Source organism: Cyrtonyx montezumae, unplaced genomic scaffold (genome assembly GCF_038088225.1).
Source record: "Cyrtonyx montezumae isolate F1298 unplaced genomic scaffold, pur_monq_1.0 scaffold_2, whole genome shotgun sequence".
Classification (NCBI taxonomy): domain Eukaryota; kingdom Metazoa; phylum Chordata; class Aves; order Galliformes; family Odontophoridae; genus Cyrtonyx; species Cyrtonyx montezumae.
This window is the reverse complement of record NW_027071936.1, coordinates 39780663-39796030: the sequence shown is the minus strand read 5'-3', so window position 1 is coordinate 39796030 and position 15368 is coordinate 39780663. Positions and strand designations below refer to the sequence as shown.

Sequence of the window (15368 nt, the reverse complement as noted above, 5' to 3'; positions counted from 1 at the left end):
AACAGCAGGGTCATAATAATAACAGCCTTTCTCCTCCTGCTACAGGCATCAGCAGCCTGTGTGGGTTGGGGCAAATGCTGCTCTAGAGGACTGTAGAACTGTCTGTATGGACAGAGAGATGTGTGGTTGTACCAGCAGCAAATTGGGCACACTGATGACCATTATTATGATAGAGGCAAACAGTGCGTCAGCTTAGACTATGGCAGCTAACACAGCCTCTGGCAGCACCCAGAAAAGCAGCACAGGCTGAAGGGTACCATGCTTCCTCATATATGTATGAACCCAGGACCACGCATCAAAAAAACTTTCACTAAAGGGGGATTATAAGAGAGAAGGGAAAAGACTTTTCAGCAGGAAGAAGTTCATAAAGGTAGCCAGATTTACATCTATTCTTCTCCCTGTCACAGTGAAATTTGCCAAACATTTTTGGTGTGCAAATTTTGTCCTAGCTGCACATTCCTCATTTGGGAACTTGAAGCCCTAATGCACTTCTTCAGTAAAAGGGATTCATGAAGACTCATTCATTCATTCAAGAACAGAATCTATAATGAATGTTGTGAACTTGTTCATTACTCCCCATAATACGAGAACTACAGTAATAGACAGGTTCCAACCCAGTTCTACATACATGAACATTCCACCTTACTCAAGTATTCTACCTCACTTTAGATACTCTACTGATAATACAGATAATTCCTCTTTACTCTGAGGTAGTATCTTTCATGCAACAACTATGGTACTGCTTTTCACCCACCTGATACCTATCTTCTCAGTGAATCACTATACTGTGGTCTGATGCCACTCACTGTATAGAATCTGGCCAGTTCAGACATGGTAATCCTGAAAGGATTTATACTATAACTCTCCACTCTTTACCCTCAATTATAATGTCAAACAAATGTATAGGAGTAAAACAGGGAAGACCAGGCAAACAGGCAAGTATTGTACAAAAATGTTATGTCAATTATATAGATGTTTTACTATTGTCCCTGTGCTTAATGCTTTCATGCATTTTTTTAAATATTACTCTAATTCTTATTGTGTCCATTTACAATGCATTTTTCTCTTGTAAATTATTTTAAACCGTCAAATCTAAAATATTTAGAATACTGTCATTTTTATAATTTAAAGTGATTATCATTTAATAAGCAATTACACTTCGTTTGTATTAGCTATACAGCAAAAGTATCCATAACACAAATATCCACTGTATAGAGCCCGGTCTGGGGGAAGTTGTAGTAACAAGGGTATCTTTATAGAATTTAGACGTCCTGTCATTTAATAGTTTAGGGGCCTGAAAAGACCATTTGATCATTTAATCTGACTTGTATCACATTTCACCTCAGCATTTTTCTGTAAAATCTCTTCAACTTAATATACATGTGAAATGCTAAGATTTATTAAGCATTTCTTGTTGAGGTGAAACAAGAAATGTTGCTATATTTTGTCATTACAGGGTTAGGAAAAGTAGGCACCCTTTCACATGTTGGTCTTTAAATAAGAGAAAGAACAATTGAAAGGGTGCATCCCTGGCACCACATCCTTACCACCTTGCCTCCTCAGCTTTCACGGCCTATGCATGGAGAGTTTATCACTTAGCCTGAAAAGGATGGAAAGTTGAGATGAAAGCATCACAATGAGATAATCCTATCACTGTAATTAGGGAATAATCATTTATCACTTCATCTGTAAACAAAGCCTTTTATTTTCACTTCAGAACTTCTGAGCCAATGAAAGAAGTCTACTTTGCTTTCAACTCTTGCAGTGCATGCAAAATACAGTTAATTTATATTTCTTCACTATTCATTTATGTTTTATTATCTTGGGACACAGAAGCCTACTGAAGTTTTCCAACAGCAGTTTTCCAACATTTTTCATAAAAAAGCTGCTTAAAAACATTAAACATTGAACTCTCTGAAATCTGTTTTCTAAAGCAGTAAAACAGAGTTCTTAGCGTAACAGAAGTATTGAAACTGATGAGAGAAATGCTGGGGGGAGCAAAAAGTAGAAGCAAAAATATTCCTGTGCTGATGAAGGATTGAACAACTACAAAACAAAACAAAAATTAAGAAGAAAAGACAACCATCAGAGGAGCAATTGAACGTTAATAGAAATATCCAAATGACTGCCTAAAGTCTACTTTACAATAAATTATGCTCAAATGTTCCATTGCAATGAGCATCAAACACAATAAACATCACTTTGAAGCACATTTTGATGGTTCTCAACTCTCTCTAGATCAAGTTACTAGCTTACAAGTACCTTAACGCCATCCAATTGCTAACTACCCCAAATTTCTGTAAAGCATTTTAAGGAAGAAAATACCAAATGAGTGTATAATAAATTACACTAAAGAACTCTACCAGATTTATCCCTTTTCAAAGGCTTCAACTATAGAAATCATTTCCACATTACTGTGATTAATATAGAAAAAAAATCGAGTTTGTTTTCTCTGAATTTCTGTTTACTTTCCTTTGAGATTTAAAAACAATTGGTAGCCCCCATTCTACTTTCTAGACAGGATATACAATTTTATCATCGCATTCTCTTCTATGTGCCCTATTAAAGTAGAGAGTCCATGGCTTTTCTGCATTACATCAGATGGATATTTTTCCTAGGACTTCATTCATTCTTACCACTTTTCAGAGTTTCTCACACTTTTGATGCACATACTAAAATAACTATCAATTGTGATTACTTCAGTGCAGGTGGATTATAATATCAGCAAGAACATGGATGTTGAGAAGTAAATATAAATTAGCAACTTTCAATGACATTTTCCAATGTGACAAACTTTTTTTCAGTTTTTACTGACCTGCTAGTTTTCTAACATCAGAAAACTGAATTCAGTGCACTTTACTATTAGATTTAAGTGCCATCATCAATTGTTGATGAAATGCATTGATTCTTTCCTTCTGGACTGGCCAGTTCAAGATGCAGCGAGACCTGAACATTCCCCTTCTCAGGCAAAGTGCATGATTCAACTTGTAATCTTGAATATTATGAAGAAAGATCAATATGATGGAGTCTCGACTTTGTTCAATAGCTTGCTGTAAAGCATGATGCACCTTAAACCTGAAGCAAAAATAAGACAATATTTTAAGTTTAGGCAGGGGAACAAATGACAAATAGATCTTCTGGTAGAATACATAATAGCACTCTGTAAAATCAGGGTCTAAATTCAAAGTGAAACCTTAATGTACATTGTCTGATATAAAGCTGTCATTACTTAAATTAAATTAGTTACCTTTTAAATAAAGAATAAAACATCCTCCAAAAACATAACCTAAGTCTACTGTCTTGACATTATGGCTATCATAATTACCAAGGTTCCTTCAATTTCAAGGTCACTGCCAAAAAGCAGTGAAAAGATTGTTTAAAGATATAAAAATGGATGCTAGTGATCTCATCAGTGACTGCTCCATTCCAAACACATAATTTTAAGAAAAACAATCTGCAAAGGTGACTATGACTTTTTGAAAAGAAAAAAAAAAAGACATACACCAACTGATTCAAATACCTACTAGTATACATGCAGAGCAATTAATTTTGTAACTGCTCCAAAATTGGGATATATTAAAGCAGAATTTACTTTGTATTCTTAATTAACATAAAAAGCATAAAAGATTATGATTACTTTATTAAAAATCTGTTAGGAAAATTTCCCCTTAAATACAGTATTTTATATTCTACTCACCTCTTACACCATGGATCCTGTAAGAGATGTTCAGTCACAATAAAAATAATCTTCCTGCTTCTTCTTATGCAGTTAATTATAGCTTCAAATTCAGATATTCCTGCTTCAAAGTCCCGTTCTTCTAGACAAAATTTAACTTGAAATTGCTCATTTTCTTCCAGAGAGGTGAAGTTCTTCAACACCCAATTCTTGTCCTGTCTTGCGTGAATAACGTAGGCATCATAATTAAACTCTTCCTGTAATCTGTCAAGTTCTTTAAAGCCAATTATTCGATTTATAGAAATATTCCAGTAGAAAGCTATTCTCCACCCTTCAAAATGTATGAGAAGAACAATGATAATGAGTTGCAGCACAGCAGTGGTAGTGATCACAAACAGAAGCTTAAATGGAGCGCTGTCCTTGCAGGCTGAGGTGTCAAAATGCAATACCAGAGTACTGTGATATTTAGGTGGGGTGTTGCAAATGTACTGAGATTTCAATCTGGGTATATATGCTTGAGTGACGTTTAGCCAACCAGCAAACCAAGCAATGCTTTCACAGGTGCAATCAAATGGATTGGAATCCATCTCCAGTTTTCTCAGGCTCTTGAAAGCTGGACCAAAAACATCTTCTTCAACTGAGGTTATTAGATTTTTCTGAAGGTTCAATGTATTTAGAGAGGCTTGGTCATCAAATAAAGTTGCTGGCAGCAAATTCAAATTATTTGATCCTAAATCCAAGTTTTTTAACTGATGCAGACCATTGAAAACATGAACTGGAATCTCATCAAAGCCATTTGATTTTAAATTAAGAACATGCAAGTTGGGAAGGTCTTTTAGAAAAAGAACAGGGCCTCCTGGATTTGCATGTTTCCAAAGGCGAGCTAAATTATTGTGCTGCAAATCCAGAATATCGAGTTTGTAAAGTCCATCAAACAAGTCTTCCTTTATGTTTGCTATGTTGTTATTGCTGATGTCCAGGACAGTCAGATTTTGTAGAGGATGAAAAGGTGAAGGAGAAATGGCCAGATTACTGCAGCCTACCTTCCTTAACATCAGTTTTCTAAGACTTGGAACAAAAATAAATGATTCACTTCGCAAAGTCACATTTTTGTTATAAGAAAGATAAAGATATTCTACATTATTGAGACCTTCAAACTCATGACCAGTGAGCTCTTGATTAATTTCATTGAGACCAAGATCAAGAATTTTCAGTTGTCCCAAGGAGGAAAATGCCCCACTTTCCACTGTTGAGATTTTTGTTTTTGTGAGATTAAGAACCTGCAAGCTGGAATTAGCAAGTGATACAAATGTTTTATTAGTTATTCTTTGTAAATTTATGTTGCAGTTATAAAGACTTAGATACTTCAGGTTTTTCAGACCTGTGAACATGTTAGTAGTAATTTGAGGAAAATTGTTATTATCCATTATAAGATACTCCAGGTGGTATAACCATTGAAATGAAAAATCTTCGATTTTCCCAGTAAGTGAATTTATCAGATTCAGATGTTTAATGCTGGACAATCCAAAAAATAAACGTGAAGACACCTTAATAATGTTATTATTCTCCAGGTTTAAGTACTCTAAATTTGACAGCCACTGAAACGAGTCATCTTCTATCACAGAGAGAGAATTTTTTGAAAGGTTTAAAAATGTGAGATTTGTTCCTTGAAGTCCCTGGAGAGTAAACTTGTTAATGTGTGAAAGCTTCACATGGCTCAGTGAGAGGTTCTGAATCGCTGTGTTTGATAACTCTGTACAAAGTTTCTTTGTGTGATTTTCACCAAGTTCAACATTGTTCAGTGTAAAGCCAAACAGATTTCCAATTGCATGTAAACATCCTGTGTGAAACTAAAAGGAAAGGAAAAAAGAATTTTTTACCTAAACAAGTGTTACATAAGAAATTTAACCCATAAACCCTAAGTTTGGGAAGGCTATTTAAATGAGAGTATCAGGCAGACTAAAACTCCTGCACACTTTTTCCACATCTGAGTGTAGATAAATTTCTTGAAGTACCATTCCACGTTCTAAAATTTGTAATATGATCATCATAATTTTGAATGGTACTCCTTTAGAATAAAAGGTTTCTTATTGAGATGAAAGTTTATTGCAATTCTGTATTCCACTAGTGAAAATATTTTCACTGTAAGTATTTTGGTAAGCGAGATATTCTTTCCTTGTAACTTAATTGTTATCTGCTAGGGATACCAACTACTAGAGAAAAAAACAAATATACTGTAAAAAAAAAAAAGTTATTTAGACCTTCAATTAGCCAAGAAGAAACAACTTTTCTGTGTGAGCATAATCTATATTAATGAAACATGATACTACACACTTGATTCCATGACATAAACCAGAAGCCATCATTACAGCACTGGCCTCTCATCTTGATTTCAGATATCAGCTGAACAATTAAATACTCAATATGATTAAATACTCAATGTGATTCAAAAACATATGGATGCTTTCCAGATATTAGAAAATACTGTAAAATATAATATTGTAAAATCAGAGCAAGTCAAACTGACATAGAGTAACCTTAGCAATGAAAGTAGTTGCATCTACTTATTCACGTGCTGTACCCTAGTGCTGGAATGGTCATACATGCAGTCATACAATAAACCAGATAGGGAACTACCTTGGGCATAAGCTAACCATGCCAACAAAACTGTAGTTTCCCCAGGTGATCTAGTCCATAGCTTCATTAAAGTTTGTGCCAGGAGTGAAGCAGCAGTGAGAAAGAAGAGTGGGATTGCCACTCAACAATGGTACAAGACGTGCCAATTCTAAATATTCTTGCAATTACAATGTAAAAGTTTATACAGATGAAACAATGAGGAAAAAGGAAATTCACTATTCAGGTGAGTTTAGAAATGTACCACCATCAATGCTCAAAGGTTTGTATTTTAACACTGAGAGAGAACAAGATATAAAGCAAGGCAGAGACAAGATACACTTAAAAAAAAAAGTGAATATATTTTTATTTGAAGATTATTTCTCTGGAGTACCCTACATGAACAAATGAAGTTTCTCTCTGATAACTAGGGAGATCTAGGTTATTTAACTAGTTTTGCATATTACACTTTTTCCCCTCATAGAATTTTTAAGCTGTTCACCTTCAGTTCATAGAAAAAAAACTGTATAAAATAACACTTGATGAGGGTTCACAAAGGTACTTGATCTATCTCGTGCTTGAGATCCCATGGGACCAGCTCTTGTTCAGTGGCAGAAAAATTATTTTTTACTACCTCTGAAGGTAAGGAATAATCCTACATACAATAGAATGGTAGCAGCTTTGATCTTGATAGATTCAAATTATAATCATAAAACATAAGCTGTACAGTCCTATAGGTTAAATCAGGATAGTTACATTTTATACTTACACCAGCTGAATTTCTACTGAAATGCCTCCTACCTGTTTCAGGGGATTTGATGACAAATCAAGATTATTCAATGAAGTGTTGTTAAGAAAATTTAAGTCTTCCTTTTTTATCTCAGTGATTTGGTTGCTGCACAACACAAGCTCACGAAGGTTCTTCAGCTGTTGCTGCGATCCTAAATTTGCTGACTTCAAATGATTATGAGATAGATCCAAAATATTCAGGTTCTGTAGAGAAGACGAAAATGTAAGTATTTAAAAAAATAATAATTAATTAAAAAAATCAAAATATTGTACTAGAAATTGGTTGCAATACTACAGTTAAAATAAATTCGTAACAAAGAATGGCAGCTTTCCAGCTCCTGCAGGAACAAGCTTTCTGTATATTCCAAGCATCATCAACAAATGGAAAAGGGAGGCCCACAACTTCAGTTCTGCTCCCTGTACTACTTTGTATGTAATTTAGGGTTAGAGAACAGATTTTGCCTAACTTAACTGGAATGAGGGTAAAATAAAAGGTAAAATTGGAATGAGCGTAAAATTCAGACCTAACCAAAACACACATACTCATTTTCTTTTCTCCTCAGATTCTTCCTTTTCCATGACTTCCAACCACACAGATGCTACGGATAATACTTAATCACACTTAACATTACAGGACAAACAATGGCAATTAAAAGCCGTTTCAATTTTCCAAATCTCCAAACCACTGGGAGACACTACATTTAGCCTGAGCACTGTTTTTTACAGACCAAGTGTTTAAACTCTGACCTTGAGGATTTAGTCTAGCTACTGTTTTTAGACCCCACGTAACTCAGATTCCTGATCACCCTATGCTTCATCAGCACAAATCCTGTATAGAGAAATGCTTCAACAAGATGCAGCAGGGAAAAGGGGATGGAGAGTATTGACTCCCAGGACAGATGAGATTCCAGCGTATTCTGACACAAGAACCCGCTAGGCCTTTTCTTTAGAAAATCAACAGAGGAATATCATATGCTGGGCATTTTTAAATGCAAAGAGGCACGTTTTGTATACACGTGCAATAAAATCCCCATACATACTTTATTAACAGGAAAAGATGCATTTCTAAAGCTTACCTCCAGAGTTCTGAAAGGATCATTTCTGACTTCTATGATGTTGTATCCTAGACTGAGCTCAGTCAAGTTGCTGCAGGAAGCAAACACTCCATCAGGGAGCTCATGCAATTGATTGTGTTCTAGCTTCAAAATTTGCAGCAGGGGCAAAATTTTGCACAATTCTGGTTGCAGTTTAGAGATGATATTGTATCCTGCATTTAAGTAAACCAGCTTGCCGTACCGGGTCAGATTTTCAGGAACTAGCTTTTTTAGCTGATTATGGGAGATGTCCAAACCAGTTATGTTGTTTGGGAGATCAGAAGGAATTTGAGTCAGCTTTAAGTGACTACAATCTGCCATTGTATTTCTGATCTGACATTGCTTTCCAACTGATGCACACAGTAAGCAAACAGATACCAGTCTGAAAGATAAGCTATTCCAGCAAAGAACAGAACTTCGCATAATTTTATCTGCAAAGACAAAATGAACACACATTAATATATCACAATCATTTTGACACAACTCATAACTTATATCTTAAACTGAGGGCTAAAGCAAGACAGGCATGAAAAATGCATGCAGTTTGAGTAAACACCATTTTTCACCTATGAGGTACTATTCATTTCAGTGGAAAAGATGTAATAGCCACTCTTCACTGCAAGTGATTACATTTAAAGAGCTACTGTTTGTTTATAGCTAATGCAAATTTCCAATGATTCTCCCTTTTCTAATTAATTTTGCATTGCTTTAGTGTACAAAAAGCACAATAAATATGACAAATGATACACAGTTCCTTCAGCATTAATCACCTATACCCTGAACTTTAAATACACTTAAAAAATTTGACAATATATGCAGTAAGAATGCCTACTATAAATGTCCCTTCTTTATCCTACAGTTCTTGCCAGTTCTTGTTTTACAAGCAAGCCACACAAAATTCTAACCATCTTTCCATCTTATTTTGGCTTTTGCTTGTATAACTTCAGTTGCAGATATAATAACAGAAGAAATACCAGAATATAAGTGCATGAGTATGCAAAATAGCTAGCAAGGAAAGTGAGAACCAAGCTGTAGAGAAAATGCTGGTCCTTGGTTCTGCAGGTCGCATTTTCCTAATCTTGAAAGCTTCCACCCATTAACATGATCTGTCCTTCAGCTCAAACTCCATGGCAAATTGCAAACAATGAAATGAAATTAAACCAGCATGTTTATATGGGAAAAGCTTTCTGAAGTGATAAAGAAAATACTTTCTGAACAGATGTTTTAAAGAATTTTCAGCACCATAAAAAAACACTCCAATGCTACAACCTGCAGCCAAACAAGGCTTCAGCAGGTCAGGCTGAGGAGCGTTTGGCTTCACAGGGGACCTGTCTGTTCAGGGGGAGCACATTAGGATTGCTCCAGCAGTTCAAAGCCACACTACAATGGCCAGAGGAGGACTTTGTGTTTCCTCAGGAGCAACCTAATCCTATTGCGAAAGACCTTAGTAAAATCCTGCGGGAGCAAGACAAACAAGGGAAAGAAGAATATAAAGCATTACGAAGATGTATTCAAAGGACTACAAAGTACAGTTTAAAATAAGTCTTAGTAAAAGTTAATTTCCTTGCTGAGCATTACATGTGGACCTGCACTGCCTCTTGCAGTTCAGGCTGGCTCTCAGCTCACCTATGAGCAAAAAGCAGAGGGGAGGTGACAGCAAACAGTGTCTTGCAGGCAGGTACTGAACACAACAGCCCAGCCCTCCAGCTGAGGAAGATGAAAGACCAGATATTTTTCCCCTCTTCCTTTGCATCCCAGCCACTGGGAGAGCTGAGGAAACCAGAGGGGGAGCTTGCTAGATGTCTCTAACCTGTATGCTTTTGAGGGTTTGCTTTAGGAAGATGAGATTGCTCCCTAATTGTTATCATTTCATCGCTAAGTTTGAAAGAAGCAAGAAATGCACTATGCAAACCCCAACTCAGATCTTTGGCTGACTTCCAGTCAGGCCAACAGGACTGACATCTTTGCTTCATTGAAGGAAGTCTGCAGACAGCTTGAGCTGTTTTATGCTTTCATTGGGAACCTGGTGAAGTAAACATTGCCAGGCTAAAAAGACAAGGTTACAGAATAATATTTGAGGGAAAACAGACAGCCAGAGCTCTCAATGGTATGAGCAAAATATCATTTAAAAAAAAATGCAAAACTGCATCAGGGAGCCTCCAGCATCTTGCAGGAAAGGACATTCCTGCTCCCTTATTATTGCTTGTTTTTCAGCAGAGTTCCCTCAACCAGCCGGGACCCCACTGCTGTAAACAAGCACCAAGGCACGCTCTTGTTAAGCAAGCAGCAATAGCACCGACTTTGCTAATTCACTTTGTGCAAATTAAGAGATAGACACAAGCCAAGAAATCGCCAAACTCCAGAGCAGAGCTGTAGCTTCGCCCTCTGACATCCGAAGGGAAGTAAGACATGCACTTACCTCGGAGGGCTTCACCTCTTCCAGTGGGGCAGCCGGGTGTTGCTGCATGAAAACCGCGAGGTGACACCGCTCGGGGCTGGAAGGAGAAGTGAAAGCGAAAGCGGGGACTGGCGCGGCGTGGGATGGGGCGCGGCGCGGTGGCTGGCAGCACAGTGCACAACATCAAGACACTCCATTATGGTCCTGGCTGATATCCAAGCCTCTGGAGAAACGCAGGGCAATAATCCCAAAAGCAGATAGGATGTTAATGCCATAGAGATATTTCTCCTATTGTGAAAACAGTGTTCAGTAAGAATCCTTTGGAGCCACATAAAGTATCCCATTTTAAAAAGGGAATTTACATGACAGTACAGTATATTAGTTGTAATAAATAATAAGACCTTTTCTATTACATTAAAATAAGAAATTGTTTTTAAAAGTCCAAAGAAAAGTTTCAACTATGATTTTAGCATCATTTGTGAATTCACTTTCCAGTGATCAAGCCATCACTTTGCTGGAGGGGACTTGTTCGGTATGTTCCTCTGGCCATGACAGCAGGCCCTGCTGCTTGATGTACCAGCTCTGGTGCACTTATGTGACACAAACACCGAGGCCTCTCCCTCACAAGCCCTCTGCAGGACTCACCCAGCCAGATGTTTAGCACAAAGCCACAACACTGCATTTAGCTCATGTTCAGCAGCAGCCTGATAAAAGTTAGTTCTCATTTGTGGAGTTAAGATGCCAAAATGGAAAGCAGAACCTTTGCAGCAGAAAGGCTCTAGGGCCTGTTTTATTCCCATTTCACTGCTGTGGGAAGAGCAAATTAGTTCCATGCTTGACCATGTGCTTCGGCATTGATAAGTTGACCCTCAGTGCAAACACCTAAAGTCACACTGAAATACTCTGAGGATGATTTTCCCCTGTGTTTTACTACTCTGTTAGAATCTCTGGAAGAGACTGCATTAATGGTAATGAAGCATGATAATTAACAGCATTTGCAGAGCATTATTCCAACTCAGCAATACTATCAAATATTCTGCATCTTTTCCATCTCTGCATTCAAGACCTGCCTGGATGCCCTACCTGTGCAACCTGGTCTAGGGAGCTGCTTTGGCAGGGGGGAATGGACTAAATGATCTCTAAAGGTCTCTTCCAACCCCTACTATTCTGTGATTCTGTGTTTTCATAACCTTCAGATCAGACTGCAGGCATCAAGAGGAAAAGACAAAAATTACAAAATGTACAGAGCTGTGCAAATTAGCTTCATGGTAAAAATTCTGTATATTATGGTAGGGCTTAAACAGAATTTAGAGGTCTACCTGGAGAAGGAAAACAGGAAAGCTGAGAGGTGTACAGTTAAGATCTTACGCTTGACAAGCAACATCACATTACTAAGGAAACCTGATGGGAGGACAGTATGGCAGAGAAATCAAGCTTCTTCTACCTCTAGGGAGAGAAAAATATTTTTCTGGCCCTGTTACTAGAGAAATTCAGCTTTGTTCAATTGAGCTGCTGAAAAATCTAACTAGTCAGGTGTTATATGTTCCAGTAAGGCTGCTCATTCATCACTACTCATTTGGCAGTGGAAAGTTATAATATATGAATTACTGCATTAACTTTTTGTGGCTGCAGAAGGGGAAGAGCAAATCTGAGGGCTAAGATGCAGATCCCTGAAGAGGTAGACTATCAGAACTTCTGGGTTCTATCTTCAGACAGGGGAATGTTTTCATGCATTTCTTTTTCCCAGCTGAAGACATCGCCTGGGTGGGTGGCTGAGAACTCTGTTGTTGTCTGTGACTTAAGCAACCGAGTAGTCAGCAGTAAGCAGTAGCTAAGGCTGAACTATTTATCACCTCAAAATTCAAATTACAATGGACACTGAAACTGCAGCATCTGCTCACCAGCTCTGACAGCGGTGTTTAACTTCCTGATGCACTGAAATGACTGAAGATCAACTGCAACTGCAGAGTAAATCATATTTACCACAGGACAAGCGTCACTTCGCCTTCTACCCAGGGAATCCTGATCCCAGAGAAGCCTGGAACACTTTAAAGTTAATATTTTAGTTTGGGCTATAAAAGGTAAAAAGGCATCAATTCAGTATTTCCATTTTTGAAGAGGTATCAGTGCTTCATATAAGCACCACTTAATTTTTCTTTTTTCCAAATGTATTTTGCAATGAAATGTTTGAGCTTTTTGTAGACCAAAGTATTAAAAAGACCAGGGTTTCAAATTGTCACGCCTTCTCACATTGTAGAAAAACATTTGGAAATTTCTGTCTCTAAAAACACTCCACTGAAGCTGACAACATTTCTAAAATATTGTTCTTATCCAACTCTACCAACTATGCAGGCACATTAAATAATTTTCACTTGCAGTAGTTTCTATTTCATAGGATCTCCTTACAGCAATTATCTGGTTTCAGAATCCCTTCCTTTTTTTGCTGTTTCTCCTTTCTCTGGGGATGATTTTCATGTTTGTGCTCAGTGTATTTGTAGCAAAAAATTGTATTCCAATTCTGATCAGATGCAACATTCCACATTGATTGGTTTCACTGAACACAACAAACCTTAAAAGGTAAAAATGCAAGTATTTGATTTACACTTAAAATCTGCAACAGATAGCAAACACTAGTACAAATCTATCACTCTTAGAAATATTTTCCCACTACAGATTATGCCTTTATAGGCAACATGACATTCGGCTTCTAAACTTAGGAACCACACCTATAGTCAATCTTTCCATTCAATAATTTCTGAATTCATATATACCTAAACCTTTTTGCATTGTACCTTTTCCTCAGTATTCAGTGACCTGAAAATCCTAGAAGCCCAGATTCACTTAGAGCTCAAAGAAGAAACGTGCAAGAGAGGAACAGAAAAGTGAATGAAGAGACAAACACAGTCACATGGCCCATTCTTCTCATCGCATCTAAGAAACGTTTGACTGAGCTGACAGTTTACTTCAGCTGCAAAACAACTTCTTTAAAATGATTCCAGGAACATCTGTTACCCACACCAGTTCACTGTTGTTTCTGTCATTAGATTATGGCAGCAGCAGAAAAATTATTCTTCAGGTTCCCTTTTTGTCTCCAAAATAAATGCATTTTCAACTGTATCAGTTCTCAGTGGTATGAAAGGGGATGTCATCAGTTGTCAGGTATTACAAGTTTCTAAGGTATATCATATCAACCCCACACTGGACCTGCTGCATTTCACTTACAAGGTGCCAGACACATCAGAGGCTTTCTTTTAAATGCAGTGAATATTTTTTGCAAGTCTTCCAGAAATAATAGTGCTCATGTGGTGCCAATGGACTGCAAACAAACGATTCTGCTTCTGTATATTCTTCCTACTGTTGAAGGGCTGATGGCAGTACTCCATTTTATTGTGAAGGATTCAAGACTAGTTGTATGTTGCTCCCAAAAGGAACATTTAAACTTGTTTTAGGATACCTGAAATTGTTTTATTTTGCTTTTGGTAGCTATTGCTTTTAGTTTGCTTAACAGAACAGCCAAAGAATTTGTAACAGGTGTTTTAGGGGAACAACTAATTGGACAAAGCCTCTGAGAAAAAAAATACCAAATTGTTAGAACTTGTCCTTTTTGTTTTAATATGTTTGGAGCACTTTATTTTTGTAATACTAAAAATGTTCCATACAAATTAAATATAAAATATGTAACACTGAAATGAAGATGAATAACAGCAAAGGATGAACTGACATTGTTGAACTGAAACTTCTGTTCCACACGTGATTTTTTACATTTCAGTTTTTCATTTGGAACCAGAATTATGGCCATTTCAGTCCAACTAACAGCACACCCCCAGGCTCTTCTCCCATTGTGCCATTGCATAGTCCACACTCTTTAGAAGTGGATGAGAGCAAAAAAAACATACTTACAGTGGAAAAAAAAAAAAGAGGAATATCAATCGTAGCCACTATTAAAACCATCAGACTTTATACTCATTAGGTTCAAACCTGAGGACTTAATTTCAGCATCAGCACATTTTTATTAAATTCATTTGCAACACTTAAAATCTGTTGCTATTCAAAGATTCAGATTGTGAAATCTTTCACCTATAAATACAGTGCGGAACAATATCTTTCAATTCCTTCTGCACAGAACAAAGGCACAAAAAATAGAGAAGCAGATCTTATTACTACTAGCTAATATATATATTTAACAACGGATGCACATTTAAGTTTCATTTAAATTGCAAGACAATTCTTATGTTAAGTGTCAGAAATATTACTATTTCAGACAGGAAGCTGGAAGTCAGCAGAAGATTTCATTAAAAAAATCTAAAGAACTGGACCTAACAGTAAAATTAGAAGTTTTTTTCCTACTGCTTAGTGCTTTGAACATACAAAAATGCATTTAGAAATACTTGTTTGCAAATACAAATAGACATTTGTGCACAAATTGTACACTCCCATCCATGCTAATCACTATTCTGTTCTCCATTAGCCATGCTGATAGTGAGTTTAATTACCTTGTGTTCCAGTAACTTGGCTATAATTTTGACCCAAGGGGGATTTTGAAGGAAAGATGGTATGGCATTCAGACTGACCTGTTTAGTTGGTTCTTGAAGAGAATATAAATTAATAGAGAAGATAAAGTTAAATCTTTTTTTTCTTTTATGCATCTAGGCAAACAACAAAAAGTGAGGTACAGGAAGTTATACGCTTAAAGAATGGGTTCCTAGCTGTCATGAGGGAGCTTCTCTTGAGATAGACAAACCTAGGAGGTATAATAACAGGGAGCAGATGGAGGAATCCTATCTCAGACAGCCACCTT

The 15368-nt window shown here is 36.9% G+C and overlaps 1 protein-coding gene across 1 annotated transcript; it reads right to left on the bottom strand.

The window, feature by feature from the left end:
• Positions 1-1990: 1990 nt before the first annotated feature.
• TLR3 (toll like receptor 3) lies at positions 1991-10124 on the bottom strand. The gene is made up of 5 exons (XM_065736950.1): positions 10085-10124; positions 8155-8603; positions 7091-7282; positions 3698-5526; positions 1991-3075 (listed from the first exon to the last, which is right to left on the bottom strand). Exons 2-5 carry the CDS (start codon positions 8593-8595, stop codon positions 2847-2849), a joined length of 2691 nt encoding a protein of 896 aa, XP_065593022.1. The 5' UTR covers positions 8596-8603; positions 10085-10124; the 3' UTR covers positions 1991-2846.
• Positions 10125-15368: the final 5244 nt, after the last annotated feature.

Excerpts from the sequence above, each read along its gene's own strand:
- TLR3 (XM_065736950.1), bottom strand. The coding sequence starts at position 8,595 with ATGCGAAGTTCTGTTCTTTGCTGGAATAGCTTATCTTTCAGACTGGTA. Across the intron at positions 5,527-7,090 it reads CATCAAATCCCCTGAAACAG|TTTCACACAGGATGTTTACA; the intron begins GTAGGAGGCATT and ends CTTTCCTTTTAG. Across the intron at positions 3,076-3,697 it reads CAGGATCCATGGTGTAAGAG|GTTTAAGGTGCATCATGCTT; the intron begins GTGAGTAGAATA and ends TTTTTGCTTCAG.